The following is a 14,355-nucleotide window of genomic DNA, read 5'->3' on the forward strand; positions in this document are numbered from 1 at the left end:
TTAATGCTGCAGGGTCACATGTACGAGTCAACCAAGGTCCATGTACATAATTCTTTAAGATGGCACTGCTCTGCCCTCAATCAACTTTAATCCCAGATTAAACGAAGCATGTCACTTGTGTCATATTGTTTTCACAGCTAAAAAGAGTAACAGGCTCAGCAACACAGCCTGAAAATTTACAATAAGAATGAACAACTTTAAGGAGCATGTACATGTAGTGTGTTTGGTACATACAGAAGGTGTAAGCACTGAGTCTTTGTACAGTGACAGTGGTCACAATCATCAAACTAGCCTGGTGAACTGTAAGTGGGGTGAATTTAAAAATAGCTTTTTCTCTCTCATAAATCCAGATGTTGTGTAGTTCAATCCCCTCATGTTTGATCAGTGTCAGTCAGCAGCAAGTAAACTAAAAAAGCCATAGAATAAGGGAGGTGCTGATTCTGTGTTTTGCATGTTCATATTTGCATGTTTTGCTGCAACAGGATGCTATTTGTTTTCCTTCTGCATTTCAAAAGCTGCAATCTGTCTTGTAACTTTTAACCCAAACTAACTAAACAAAATAACAAATATATCTTTAGTTTTTTAAAAAAGTTTGAACCTTTTTAAAACCCTTTATCTGAAATACTGATCAATTCTCTAATCCTGGATGCAGGGAGTACAGTGTTCAATATTTATAGCCTAGAAGTCACTATTGATATATACTTGCATATGTCTCCTCTTGATGCGATCATTTGCATTCTCTCACTACCATGGGGTACAACTTAGATGGGAAAATCTTACAACATATAAAAGTAGGCTACGGCGTTTTGATTTTTATCTGCTCAGATAGATGAATAAATTGCTGGTTGTATTATCCGCTGTCCCCGCTCTGCTGCCTCCAGTTTGTAGGTTACTGAAAGATTTCACCACCCACAGAAAAGAAGATTAGAGAGGAATTAATGGTATTCCTTTGTCATTATAGGGACAAATTGATATTTGGGTTTAGTTCAGAGGGTGGAGACAGTGGCGAGTCAGAGCAACGCGTTGTGTCACATAAGAAGAGGGATGGCACAGTGACAAGCAAACTTAGCCAGGAGGATGGCTGGTCATTGGAGCTAAGCACTGGATATCTAGTCTGATGCTCAACATGTTACAGGAGATGAGAACACAGGATAACGCAGATACAGCTTGGTGTTTGTGTAGCATTACAGAATGAGTACTGCCGGGACATGGACGTGTCAGTAGAAGACGGGGACAGCTGTGGCATTCCCTGGGCGAGACACTGAGGAGGTGGGAGGGACGTTTGGGTTCCTCTTGTATTTCCAGCCCCTGCTCAACCATGAGATTGGCCCTTCTGGCCTTAAGACTGATGTGCTTGGCCTGGTTGTGGCCTGTCACTCAGCTCAACAGCAGCACTTTCCCGAATAAGAGGAGACACAAGGAGTTGTACATCGGAGAAAACACTAAAGTAAAGCATGGAGGGTGAGCAAAAGAGGCACTGATTTCCTGAACTGCTTTAGTGATTCAAATTGACCTTTTGTCACCTTTATTTTTGACTTTACGGAAGGGTTGTTTTGATGCTACTTTACAATGCTGTCACAAATGTGCTTGCATAATTAATCACATTGATTCTATTAATATCGCAATGGATCAAGGTCAGAGTAGGCCAAGCATCATGTGACATGCACCGATGTAGATATTGCTTAAAAGTTTTTGAGCTAATTTATGGTAAAATAGTAGTTTTTACTCAAATAAACAGCTGGTTTGTTTTCTCGAAAATACTAATCAGCTCAGGGGATGTTTAAAAAAGCCCTCACGATATTTTTGACCCAGTTACAAGTGCTAGTACCCTGAAAGTAACAGGACTCATTTAATTTGGGCCAAGGCTTTTAATTTAATCAGTGCTAAAGTCCAATTTGTTGTCCCCGATTCTGCTGACCAGATGTCAGTTCTGTTTCAAGTGTGTGTCTGGGAAAGTGTTAGAGTGTAAAACATAGACAGATAGAGATTTTTAAGTAAGCTGTTATCCGTAAGCTGTCTTTTTGTTTTCCAGACGAGTGGACCTTAAGATGAAAAAGCTGGACAGCACCAAGTCTCTCCTTATTAAATCTGAGCAGCTACTTCGGATTGAAGATCATGACTTTGCAATGCGCCCAGGCTTTGGAGGTTAGACCATTCAACTCAGTTTTATTTAATAAAAAGTCAACACAAGGTATTTTACATTTAAAAAAATGCAGCAACTTAATTTGAGCAAATACACAATGACATGCAACTCATTCATCCACCTATTCTGTTATATTTTAATAAGTTTTCCTGACAACTCAGTCGGGTTAATGTAGGTTATTGTGCTGGTCTTTAATATTATACACCCTCCCCACATGAAAAACCCCATGATGACCTAGATTGTCTGCTGCATGAGACAGCAATGGATGCAACAGCAGTGCAGATAAAATAATCTCAGCTGTGTTACTAATGCTGTGCGCACTTTCAAGCACAGGTCACGATAGCAAGTAGATTTTTCTCTGTCTTTTCTTTTAAACTGTTAATTAAAATTGTTGTGGTCCACAATGCAGACATGAAAAAGTAGGAGTCAAATGCAGGACAACGGGGCAAAAAAAAGGGAGGCAAATGGAATAATTTAATGAAATTATAAGTGATACAACAGCAGGATAAACAAGTGCATGAACCAAACCATAACAACTAAACACAAAACTGACAGTCTGAGCAGAAGCTAACAAAAGGAAAAACCAGAACAAAAGTATTTATACTGATGGACTAACGATGTATGAGAGGAAGGTGTGACAATTAGCACCTGGAAAGCAGGAGTGTCAGTAAGTCAAGAAACGAAAACTAACAAGAACTCAGAAGGGACAGACACACAGAGACAGAACCAATTTCATTTAGGAAAATGTTTTCCATAATAATGGAATTGTTTCTAGAAAGGTGTGTCCACACAAAACCACTAAAAATGCAGTAGTATGCTGAGTCTGTAAGCGTAACACTGCCACAGAAATATAACAAAAACAGTGAATAAGACAGTGTGCACATAAACTTGTGGGATATAAACAACATATGAAGAATATGGTGGGAAATAGAGCTAAAAAAAAAGTGACATTTGTGTGGACTTCTTTTAAGTTGTTTCTACAGAACAAATGCAACACTTTAATCTGCTGCTGTTGGCAGGGTCTGTGCATGCAGGTTAAGGCAGAGGGGCGGTGTCATCGGTTCAGGAAAGATGTGTAACATAGAAAGTTGTAAACATAGAAAAACCTACCATGTGTCCTTGTAAACATGGGCTAAGGAAATATGACAAGACTAGAAACACCAGAAAAACAGAATGAAATTCCATATATAATAATGTACAAAAAAACACAGAAAACTTTTGAGGAACCATTTTTTCTTCCGTAAGAAATGGGCTATGAAAATGGTTGGAAAGTTCTCTCAATCCTCTCATTGGATGCTGTTTGATTGATTCCACATTAATGCATATTTTAGAAAAATGTAAGTAAATGCAACAGACTTCCCAAAGTGCATTTCTATTTTAAACAGAACAAACCTAAATCCAACAATGACCAATAAAAGCTATTAGAGAAATCATATGTGGACACACTGTCATGTTTTGATTGAACCGAGACCCAAATTATCAACCCAGAAAGAACACTTTGACAAAACTTTAAAGGGGGTCAAAAATGTTTTTATTGCACAGACAGTTTGAGCAAAATGACAAAAGTCATCAGGGTAATCCAAAGAAAGGCTAAAGCAGGCAGCGGTCCTGGGCAGTTAGATATTCCCATCAACCTGAAAGGTTGGCAGCCATCTGGCACTGAATGGTTGTGACCAGTCCTTAAATACTGAAGGGGATGATGATGATAGAGTGCATGTGTGCTGACATGCCCCAGGACTGCTGCTCAGCTTCTCCCTGAAAGAAGGGAAGAAGAGAGCAAAAAAAATATTACAGCAGGAACCAACAAAAACATGAACTAAACTGAAAAAAAAAAAAAAAAAAAAAAAATCTTGGGCAGATGGTAAATCAAAATCTTGATATGGGCTGGGATATACTTGCTGTTAGCAACACATCCGTTACTAGCTTATGACACGCTATGAAACTGAGGCCACTTTCATTGACCTGAGTTAACATGTCGTGTGTGCGAGTTACAATACTGACTTGAATGCTAGAGGTGAAAAAAAAGCAGGAACACGAGGTCAGAGGTAAACACAAGAGCGCTTATCAGACTGTGTTCGCAACTACCAGCATCTTTATGATTTTTTCTCCCTGTTGCACAGAGACAAACATTGGTGACTTAACAGTTTGCAACATATTGGTAAACTGCTGTTTACGAAAATACCCTGGAAATACATGACTGGCAGATTGGCCTTTTCACTATTTCAGAGTCCAATTGCTGTGCACTGCCCCTCGCAGTGACCTCCAGTATCAAGCATTTTGGCTGTCGTACAACTGTCATGCTGCAGCAAGTATATATACAGACGGTACAGAACATTGATGTGCACATTTGTGTACACAGCAAGTAGATCCCAGCCCTAAAGACACAACAAATACCAAACTGTAAAAACAGAGACTGTCACTAGTGGGGTGGTTCACCAGTGTTTAGAGAGGTAGATTCGGGGCTTGAATACCCAGGTTCAAACTTCCTTTTTTAAAATATGCCATATGTATCTCTTTTTTTTTATCTCCATGCATTTTCTCAAGTGCACATTGTAGCACTGTTATTCATTGACAAGCTTGCATATCTGTAAAGCATGTTATGTTTATATGTTTATATGTGACCTACATTCTAACCATCCTGTAGCCTGAAGTGCACATCCCCAGAAAATTTCAACACAGAAAAACACAGTTGAAGTTAAATATAATTACGTACAGATATTTATTACCATTAACTTAGCCACTGTTGTAGTCACATCAACTTTTCTTGACAGCAACCTGTTGCCTACTTATTCTAGTCCAGTTTATCCTTTGTTTACTCATGCTTGATTAGCTCAGAGTAATATTATGCAGAGGCTTACAGAAAACCAAACACAAACAAATAGCACAGATGATACGATGTTTGGTACAACTACCCTGTCTGAAAATAATAGCTTCACTGTCACTGGTTTAGGCTACTGGGAGACCGTAATCTTGGCATACTGAAAAAAAAAAAACAATGAGCAAACAGATAAACAAACTAATCAAAATAATCCAGTCTCTGCAAAATGTTCGGATCCCGGATAAGCCCCCAGTTACATTACAGCATGGCTCACGGGCCTTTAAATAACACAAAACTAGAAAAGAATTTAGAAAATTTTGGTTTATAATGTCACAAAAAGGTAACCAAGTTAAAAATTAAGTGTAAGTAAAACAATACAAGATGTGCTACAGCACATCTTGCATTGTGTACACAGTGGTGTAAATTTTCGACAAGCCTCTGCAAGGATTCTTGTATTTACATTTTCAAGTCTATGCACCGCCCCAAAACTCTTACACTATTACTGCAAGTCGAGTAGAGAAACAATGGTTGTGATATTCTATTTCAAAAGGCTTAAATTTACATTTTAACCAATGTATTTACATTTTTACATAAGCAAGGCTAAAGCAGGCAGCTTCCTACATAAAGACCTTACTGTACTTCCTGGGTTTCCTCACTCCAATGTAACTCCTAACATTTTACTATCAGATTGCAGCTGTAGCCTGATTGTTTTCAGTACTTTACTTCATTAGGTAATAGCACTGCAAGAAAGGGATGTTTATAATTCACATTATTCACATGCACATTCTGTCACTGAATGATGACAAAAGAACCCTTGCCACTCATATGTCACTATAGATACTTATGTAATTACACAAAATTGTGGTTTTTCTTACAATCTTGCCATAATTTTGTGGTATTTTAGTTACTTAAGTGGCTATTTGGCTTTATCCATGCATGCAAATATAACCTTCCCAGCTAAGATGAACCTCATTGTTGCAGTGCCCTCTTGTTCATTTCACATTATTACAGTAAGCAGCTCAGCCAAGGAAACCAGGCAGAGACCCGGTTTTCTTTTTCTTGTTCTTAAATTTTAATAACCTTCAAACAATTAATGAATACGTGTTTTGTTATGGTTTTTTCGCACATGTTTTTAACTCCATGGAAAATAAAAATCAGCAGATAAATAAATACTAGATGGATAACCAAATATGACCAGTGACACCAATTTGTGGGCTTTGTGGTGTTTTATTTTAATTGTTTATTTGAATGGGACAGTGCATTTAACCAAACATACAATTTTGCCACAAATATACCCGATTTAGCAAAGTGTTAATTTCTCTCTGTTGTCAGTGAAACACATAACAATATCAACAGTAATGCAGTATGAAAGAATACAATTAACTTAGCAGCAGTGAAACAGTGTAAGTGACAAAAATAGTGTACAGTAAATAAAACCTGCATCAAAGTCCCTGTACTAAAGTGCTAATGTTCAAAGTGATATTCAAGACAGAATATGTTATAGGAAATTATAAATTAAATAGGAAATGTCATTTTCTTATGATAAAATAGCTAACTTTTGCAAATGAGAATCTTCTTAACTGAAATTTTGGGGGTCACCTCTGAAGGCTGATTTGGTACTGTTGTCTTTGTGTTGTGTTTTGTCTTCTGGGTTTCTTGGAATCGAGCTTCTGCCAGGTCTTTGCTTATTGCCATCTGTTTCATCTGCTTAGTACCCCTGCCAGTATATGGGCTCCTTTGTTTACACTTCTTGCCAAAGTTTCCAAAGTTTCTCATGTCTGTATGTGTATTTCTGTGATAGAATATGTTCTTCACTGCATTTCCTGCACTGCACTGCTTTTGGGTTGACTTTGGTTGTTAAAGTGTTGCTTTTGTTCTTCATCTGCCTGCTTCCTGTCCATGCCTCCATTTGGGTTTTCGTCTTAACTGCTCATAGCAGTTTCTTTATTAATTTAAGAAAGACTAAATCAAACTGCAAAAGCAATTTATGAAAAAACAAAAAACAAAACAAAACAAAACAAAACAAAGAAAACGATACAGTCTTCCTACATTTGTAAAACGTGAAAGGGTAAGTAGCATCCAGGTGATGCTAATCCAACACACTTGATGAAATAATTATTATCAGCAAGTGTGGGCTCAACTATGAAAAACAATTTATTATTATTATTATTATTTAATTTTTTTTGTTGTATGTTAACACAATGCCAAGGAAGATATCAGCAATGACCATAAAGAAACAATTGCTGCTCATCAATCTAGTTCTATTTCCAAATAACTTAGAATTACTTATTCTGTCATGAGAAAAATTATTCACCGATGGAAAACATTAAATTCATCTGCCAATCCACTTGTAAAAACCCAATAACTACAATTTCATTCTCTATATTCCTCAGTTAGCATGGTAAATGTTAAGGGTTTATGCCTGTACAATTTGAAAAGAAAAAAACAAACAAAACAACAACAATAACAATAACAATAACAATAACAAAAAGAACAACTTGGAATATTTGCCAAATAAAACCTCTTTGGTCTTATGTCTCTTGTATAGAAAGATGAGACCAAAGTGACGATGTTTGCACATAATGCACAGCACCATGTTTGGCAAAAATCAAATACAAGCACAACGGTGAAGATGTAATGAGTTGGGCTTTTCTTGCAGTAGTAGGACCTGTACACACTACATTCATTGACTGGACCATGAAATCCTTTGTATACAACAGTATTCAAGAGTAAAATGTGCGGCCATCTGTCTGACTGCTGAAGCTTGGCTGAATTTGGGTCATCCAACAAGACAGTGATTCCATGCAGAATAGTAAAACCAAATGGCTGAAAAAGCAAAGAATCTCGTCTTTATAATGGCCTAGTCAAATTCCAAACCTTGACCTTATTGAAATGCTGTGGCAGGACCTCAACCGAGTTGTGCATACATGAATGCCCACAAGCCTCAATGACTTGAAGCAACATATGAAACAACAATGTAAAGAAAAGTAGGCCAAAAATCTTCTACAAAAATATGAGACTAATAGAATCATACAAAAAATTAAGTTATTGCTGCTAAAGTTGGTTTAAAAAGCTTCATAATTATAGATCGTTCTTGTTTATAACACACTGCTTGTTACATTTTAGGTTAATTTTTGTTAGATAAATAATAACATGGTACAATACGTATGTTGTGTCATTGATCATCTGAGTTCGCTGATGTATTTATTTTAAGTGCTGGTGACGACTAGATTATTTTTCCCACCATGTCCATGTCAAACCCTAGATTGTATAAACTCTAGAAAGATGGGAAGTAAATGTAAAGCATCTGAATATTTTGCAGCATCTAATATGTGATCATTAAGCAGCAGACTTTGATCCATCCACTTGCTTGTGTATGAACCATTATCTTTCAATATGACTCATAAAGGATTTAAAGTTGTTGAAGGTCTACAGTATTTGTTATAGTTTATAATGAATACAACCATGTTTCAAAACCTGCATAATGTCAGAGTCCTCACTTTACCCAACCCATCCCCCCAGGCTTTTTTTCCCCTCTGGTTTTTGTAAGATGTGGCTTATGCCTGAGCTTATAGCTGAGCAGTGGGATTTATATATGCACAGCCCTGGCAGATGGATGGACTGATAATTTGTGAAGGGTGCACTTCAACTACTACAGAAAGCTTATCTGTTATTTCTGACTTTTGACAGGTTCAGCTCTTCCTGTGGGCATAGATGTCCAAGTGGAGAGTATTGACAGCATATCTGAAGTCAACATGGTATGCACCTTTGAGACTCCTGTTATTTTGAATTTTATAATTTTGTTTGTTGGCCTTGAAGTATGTATATTGGCTTTTTAAATTAGTTTTTTTGTTCCTCTTCAGGACTTCACAATGACTCTCTACCTGCGGCATTACTGGCAAGATGATCGCCTGGCCTTCCCCTCTAGCAACAACAAGAGCAGAACTTTTGATGCACGCCTTGTCAAGAAAATTTGGGTTCCAGATGTGTTCTTTGTCCATTCTAAACGTTCCTTTATCCATGATACAACCATGGAGAACATTATGCTGAGGATTTATCCTAATGGTAGAATTCTCTACAGTGTCAGGTACACCACGCTACTTAATCTGAGAACATGTCTGCAATTTGTCTGATGACCTAAATGAGGGTTCACAGTCAGAAGCCCTTTAATACACAGAGAACACATTATATTGTTGTGAAGACACCATCCCAGTTACCCCGCTGTTACTCTCTCTTGCTTCTTTGCGCTGACCAAAAAACTTATTAATGTGTGCTCTCAAAAATCTTCTCAGAATTAGAGGAGACTACATCTGTTGTGATGGCTTAGAGGCGTATCAAATCTGATCCTTCTTTGACCCTTTTTTGCTCTACACAGAGCAACAAAGTGCAGCTGAGGTAGAACATGTTCCACCTGAAATAGTTGATATGAAATGGCATATGTTTCAGGACTATTACCGAAGCCAGTAAAATTAGATCATAATCGATATCTGGACCATCCGTTTTTGGTTTTTTGTTTGTTTGTGTTTTTTTTTTGTTTGTTTTGTTTTATTTAACGCTGATACATTTACAAAACTTTTAAATTGGAATTTGTCATTTCTGAATTCTTGGTCGGAAAACCAATGGGAGTTCCCCACAAAGTTGGATTTCTGACTAGAAAAATTGGAAGAACCAAGCCTGACATAATCCAACATATCTGCACATAGTGATAGCAGCAGTAGTGAACTGTTATCACTTCTGCTAGTTTGTGTTAAATTAGTCAAACACTGCCCAGCCTCTACCAATGAACATGTTGCTTTGGTATTTTTTGGCGAAAAATATATCGTGTTGCACTGTTATTAGCTTCAACTGCTGGTACCAATATAACCCCCCTCACAGACTTCTGATACCAAAATCATGCCTCACCAGTAGGCTTGTAAACAGATAAACTCCACTCTATGCTCAGGAAATATGTTAAATTATAAAATCGTCCAATAACTTATGTTGTGTATTTGTTTGATCATGAGAAAGATAAAGAGAAAAAATTTAAGCTACCCGCAAATTGTCAGTTGTAAAAACCTGCAGTTGCTGGTATGAGTGTATCCTTATATATGTGTTATGGGGTAAAATGTGATGTATTAGAAACTCAAAGGTCGGAAAAATCAACATGTTCTTGTTAATCTCTTATAAATATTAATCACCAAAGGTGGTCATTTTGTGATTTGGAGGAGAATTTATATTATTAATGTCATACATTATTGTTTCAACCTTACATGCATATAACTTTAATCAGTCCATTTCAGCCCAACTTTAAAGTAATTAAAACATTTTCGAAGGGATGGCAGTCAAGATGCAAATGGTTGATATAGCAGGGAGCAGCATGCAAAGTTTGAAAGCAACATTAAGGGGCAGTCTGTAAGCTTGTGAACTGGATTTATCATATCAATTTCAGCCACAGATGTTGACAATATGGCATCCTCCCTGATGGTTTGCTGCAGTCACAAACTGTGGCAATCACAGATATGCTCTGAAACTCACCCTTTACCATTGCTGATGCTAATTTTTTTGCTGTTATATATATATATATATATATATACAGTATATATATAATGTGTGTGTGTGTGTGTGTGTGTATAACTGTGAGCTGTTTTTTAGGGTCACTGTGACTGCGCTTTGTTCAATGGACTTCAGTAGTTTCCCTCTGGACACACAGAACTGCTCTCTGGAGCTGGAGAGCTGTGAGTATTAAAAATTAATTGGGATTTAGCTGCTTGTAAATACCTTTTCAATAATTTAAAGATGCTGGAGACATCATCTTGTACTATAATTATATTTATGCATATAACAGCTGGAAGGGAGACACATCTGGACAGTGCAGAGTGCATTTCTACACTTTGTGAGGATGCAATAACCAGCATTATACTGTATTTTGCAAGGAGTAAATAAGTCACTCAATAAATCCCACTCAGTTCGTAGTCATGCAGGGTTTACTGGAGATTATTTTTAGGGTCAAGGTGACCTGTTTCTGAAGATTTTCAGGGTTCTTTTTTCTTTCTTTGTCTTAAATTATTGCCATCATGGTCCCTAATCTCAGATGAAAGTTGAGAGTCCCATTTCGGAGAACTCTCTTCTCTCCACTGAGAAAACATCCATGATTCTTCTAAGAGAGGAAATATGTAAAGGTACCCACCTCCACCCCCTTTTCTCCTCTCTTGAAGATGCTTACAGTGAGAACGACCTAACGCTCTACTGGAAGAACGGGAACAATTCATTAAGGACTGACGAGATCATGCTCTCTCAGTTTTTTATTGAAGACTTCCAGGCTTCCTTTGGGCTTGCCTTCTACAGCAGCACTGGTATGTGAGGCTGGGGTCTTGGGGCTCTCTCAGCTGTACCCATTTTGGAAACAACTAGAGATCTCCTGACCCCCACTTTTTCATGAATAGAGAAAGTTTGAAATGTTTATGCTTTTGTTTTGGCTTCCATTTTATCCAATTGCACATTTACTTGCGATGCCTTTGGCTTTAGATTAATGTCTATAGAAGAGAAAAAATCAAAACTAGGCATTTTTGGAGGTTTTCTATCTCAAACAGTCACTTCTGGTTGTCTGTCTTTACAGTAAAGTATTAGTTATATTAAAGGTCTTAATATGCTGTCAGGTATTTTTAGATTAATAGTCTAAGGAAATTAGAATTACGCATTAATATTTACACCACTCGTACAAAGTAACAACCAGCACTTGATAAACATATGATGAGCTCCTCACCTCTCCTCACAATGATGACTCAGCATTACCCCTCATTGGAGAAAGGTTTTGATCCACTGTGATGAAAAGAAAAATCTCTCTTATTTATTATAAATAAATTCTAAAATGGCATCTCTATGAAAACTTGTTCAATAAAACATCCATGCTGAATGAAGACTCTTAGGTTTTAAAGATGCATAAAAAGAAGTCAAGATAAAATGCAAGAAAAAAACTGCCTTTTGTCAATAGTATCAGAAGTTTATGCATTTCTTCTGCAGAGTTACAAGTTTTAAGCTTTTTGGAGTTGTAAGAACACAAAAACACTGCAATAAGCTTGAGACACATCAATCCTTGCAAATAATCTCTTTTTCTTATCTGTTTCTGAGTACCATTAGTATTTTATTAGGTTAAGAACGTATACAATCTTCTGCAGGTATCTGTTGGAAAGTTTTTCAGATTTATGGTTTTTGTTTTTTTGGATGACACTGGGGATGTTACCCCGCTTCCTGCCCATCCCGCACCACCTTCATTTCTCTCCATTTTTGCTCTGCTTCAGGTTGGTACAATCGGCTCTACATAAACTTCCTTCTGAGGAGGCATATCTTCTTCTTCATGCTTCAGACTTACTTTCCTACCATGCTGATGGTGATGCTGTCCTGGGTGTCTTTCTGGATAGACAGGAGGGCTGTACCTGCCCGTGTTTCTCTGGGTACTGAGACAGTTAATCAGTATTTCCAACCACAAATGGTGGTCCAGCTAACTTTGTTGGACTACGTTTATGGCAGAAAATGACACTTACTAGCTGGTATAATTATTATAATCATAATGTCATAACACATATTTCCATTTGGAACTGCATTATTTTTTACCCAACATGCTGTGTTGAAGCTGGGAATTGGGCAGTTATTTAAGGTTTTTATTTTTTACCATCACAGCCCAAAGATTTTCACTGGGATTAAAGATGAACATTTTATTCTGCTTACAGTAAAACCACCAAATGTAGCTCCACTTTTATTTGGGAAACGTATTGATGAGAATTTTTGCCATGCAGCTTAAATCCTTTCATGACTGGATTTACTATGTCTGTACAGTTCTGCATTGTAAGGATTCTGACCTGCTGACCTACATAATATAATACGTGTTATAATCCATCCAAACTTTGTGAATCAACATTTTTGGTACTCAATTTGTGCTGTTGTTTTTGTGTATACAGGCATTACCACGGTTCTGACAATGTCCACCATCATCACTGGTGTCTCAGCCTCTATGCCACAGGTGTCTTATGTCAAAGCTGTAGACATCTACCTGTGGGCAAGCTTCCTATTTGTCTTTCTGTCAGTTATCGAATATGCTGCTGTCAACTATTTCACCACAGTGGAGGAGATGAAGAAACTCAAGAATGCAAAGGTATTCCCTACTTTCTTATAGGACCTTTTTTAATCTTTAGTGAGTCATCTGCAACATCACCTGCTCTGCTTTCACTGTGTTAGATTCCCAGCTCCTTCAATGCCACCCAGGCTATGGCCTTTGATGGGTGTTTCCATGACAACGACATCGACCTGACTTCTTTTCAAGAGGTTGCCAGCACCACAAACACAGAGAGAAACACTCAGTCTCGAAACTCCACCATCTCTGCACCCACAGAGGGAACCAGGCTACGCCGCAGGAACACTTTAAAATACAACCTCAGCTTCATCATGAGCAACAGCTACATGATCGACTCGTACTCCAGAGTCATATTTCCCTTGGCTTATCTGCTCTTCAATATCATTTACTGGAGTATGTATGCATAGGACACAGACTATGCCACAGAACTTTTTTTTTTTTTAAACTTCACCATTTTACAGACTGTAAAAATCTTAACAGGATATGACCTTAAGTTTGCACAAAGTCTGCTGCTCAGCATAGACGTCTTTCATGATGTCTTACAATCAAGAAACTAAAATCAGCTGTTGCAGTGAATGCCTGTTATTTTTAAGAGTGATTATGTGTGTCTTTGGTATGCATGTTTTATAAGAGACACATTCTTAACCAAACAAAAACACTCATATATTTTTATTTCAAGTTATTTCTTCATTTGACAAAAACAACAACAACAACAAAAAAAAACATTCCAAATTTTAAAACATTTTAGAACATCATGAATAATAATTGTATGCTCTTAATGATGTGTGTCTGATAAATTTGGATCTTATTTTACTCTTTGTATTTGGGGCATTTCATGTTTATTAAAATTGTTTATTAAAATTCAGGGATCTTGCCTAAAAACGTGGCATGTACTCTTGAGGTTTTCCAATCAATCAATTAATCAGTCACTTTATTTATATTGCACATTTCGCAATAAGATGCTTTTTAAAGTGCTGCACACAAAATCAATATACCACAATAAGTTAATAAAATCACATCATAAAAAATAAATAAACAGCTAAAATAAAACAAAAAAATAAAATAAAAGACACAGAGGACCACACAACTCACGCAGTGTTAAAAGCCAGTGAATGAAAGCACGTCTTATGATGAGACTTGAAACACTGCATAGTGGGGGCTGGGCTGATATGGAGGGGCAAGGTGGTGGTGCCGACCACAGAAAAAGCCCCGTCCCCCCTGGTTTAAGGTCTTGTCCTAGGTACACATGTAAAAACTGGCCCTCGGACCTCAGCGCCCACACTGAAG

At 37.3% G+C, this 14,355-nt stretch overlaps 1 protein-coding gene across 1 annotated transcript; it reads left to right on the top strand.

Annotated features, from left to right (window-relative positions):
* The first annotated feature begins 1,318 nt into the window (after positions 1-1,318).
* On the top strand, positions 1,319-13,475 carry gabrr3a (gamma-aminobutyric acid type A receptor subunit rho3a). Its single transcript, XM_042008541.1, has 9 exons — positions 1,319-1,461; positions 2,033-2,145; positions 8,652-8,719; positions 8,825-9,048; positions 10,593-10,675; positions 11,156-11,293; positions 12,239-12,391; positions 12,896-13,089; positions 13,173-13,475. Exons 1-9 carry the CDS (start codon positions 1,319-1,321, stop codon positions 13,473-13,475), a joined length of 1,419 nt encoding a protein of 472 aa, XP_041864475.1.
* The last annotated feature ends 880 nt before the right edge of the window (positions 13,476-14,355 follow it).

The sequence above is a fragment of the Melanotaenia boesemani genome, chromosome 15, assembly GCF_017639745.1.
Source record: "Melanotaenia boesemani isolate fMelBoe1 chromosome 15, fMelBoe1.pri, whole genome shotgun sequence".
Taxonomy (NCBI): domain Eukaryota; kingdom Metazoa; phylum Chordata; class Actinopteri; order Atheriniformes; family Melanotaeniidae; genus Melanotaenia; species Melanotaenia boesemani.

Excerpts from the sequence above, each read along its gene's own strand:
- gabrr3a (XM_042008541.1), top strand. The coding sequence starts at position 1,319 with ATGAGATTGGCCCTTCTGGCCTTAAGACTGATGTGCTTGGCCTGGTTG. Across the intron at positions 1,462-2,032 it reads ACTAAAGTAAAGCATGGAGG|ACGAGTGGACCTTAAGATGA; the intron begins GTGAGCAAAAGA and ends TTTGTTTTCCAG. Across the intron at positions 10,676-11,155 it reads CTCTCTGGAGCTGGAGAGCT|ATGCTTACAGTGAGAACGAC; the intron begins GTGAGTATTAAA and ends CCTCTCTTGAAG.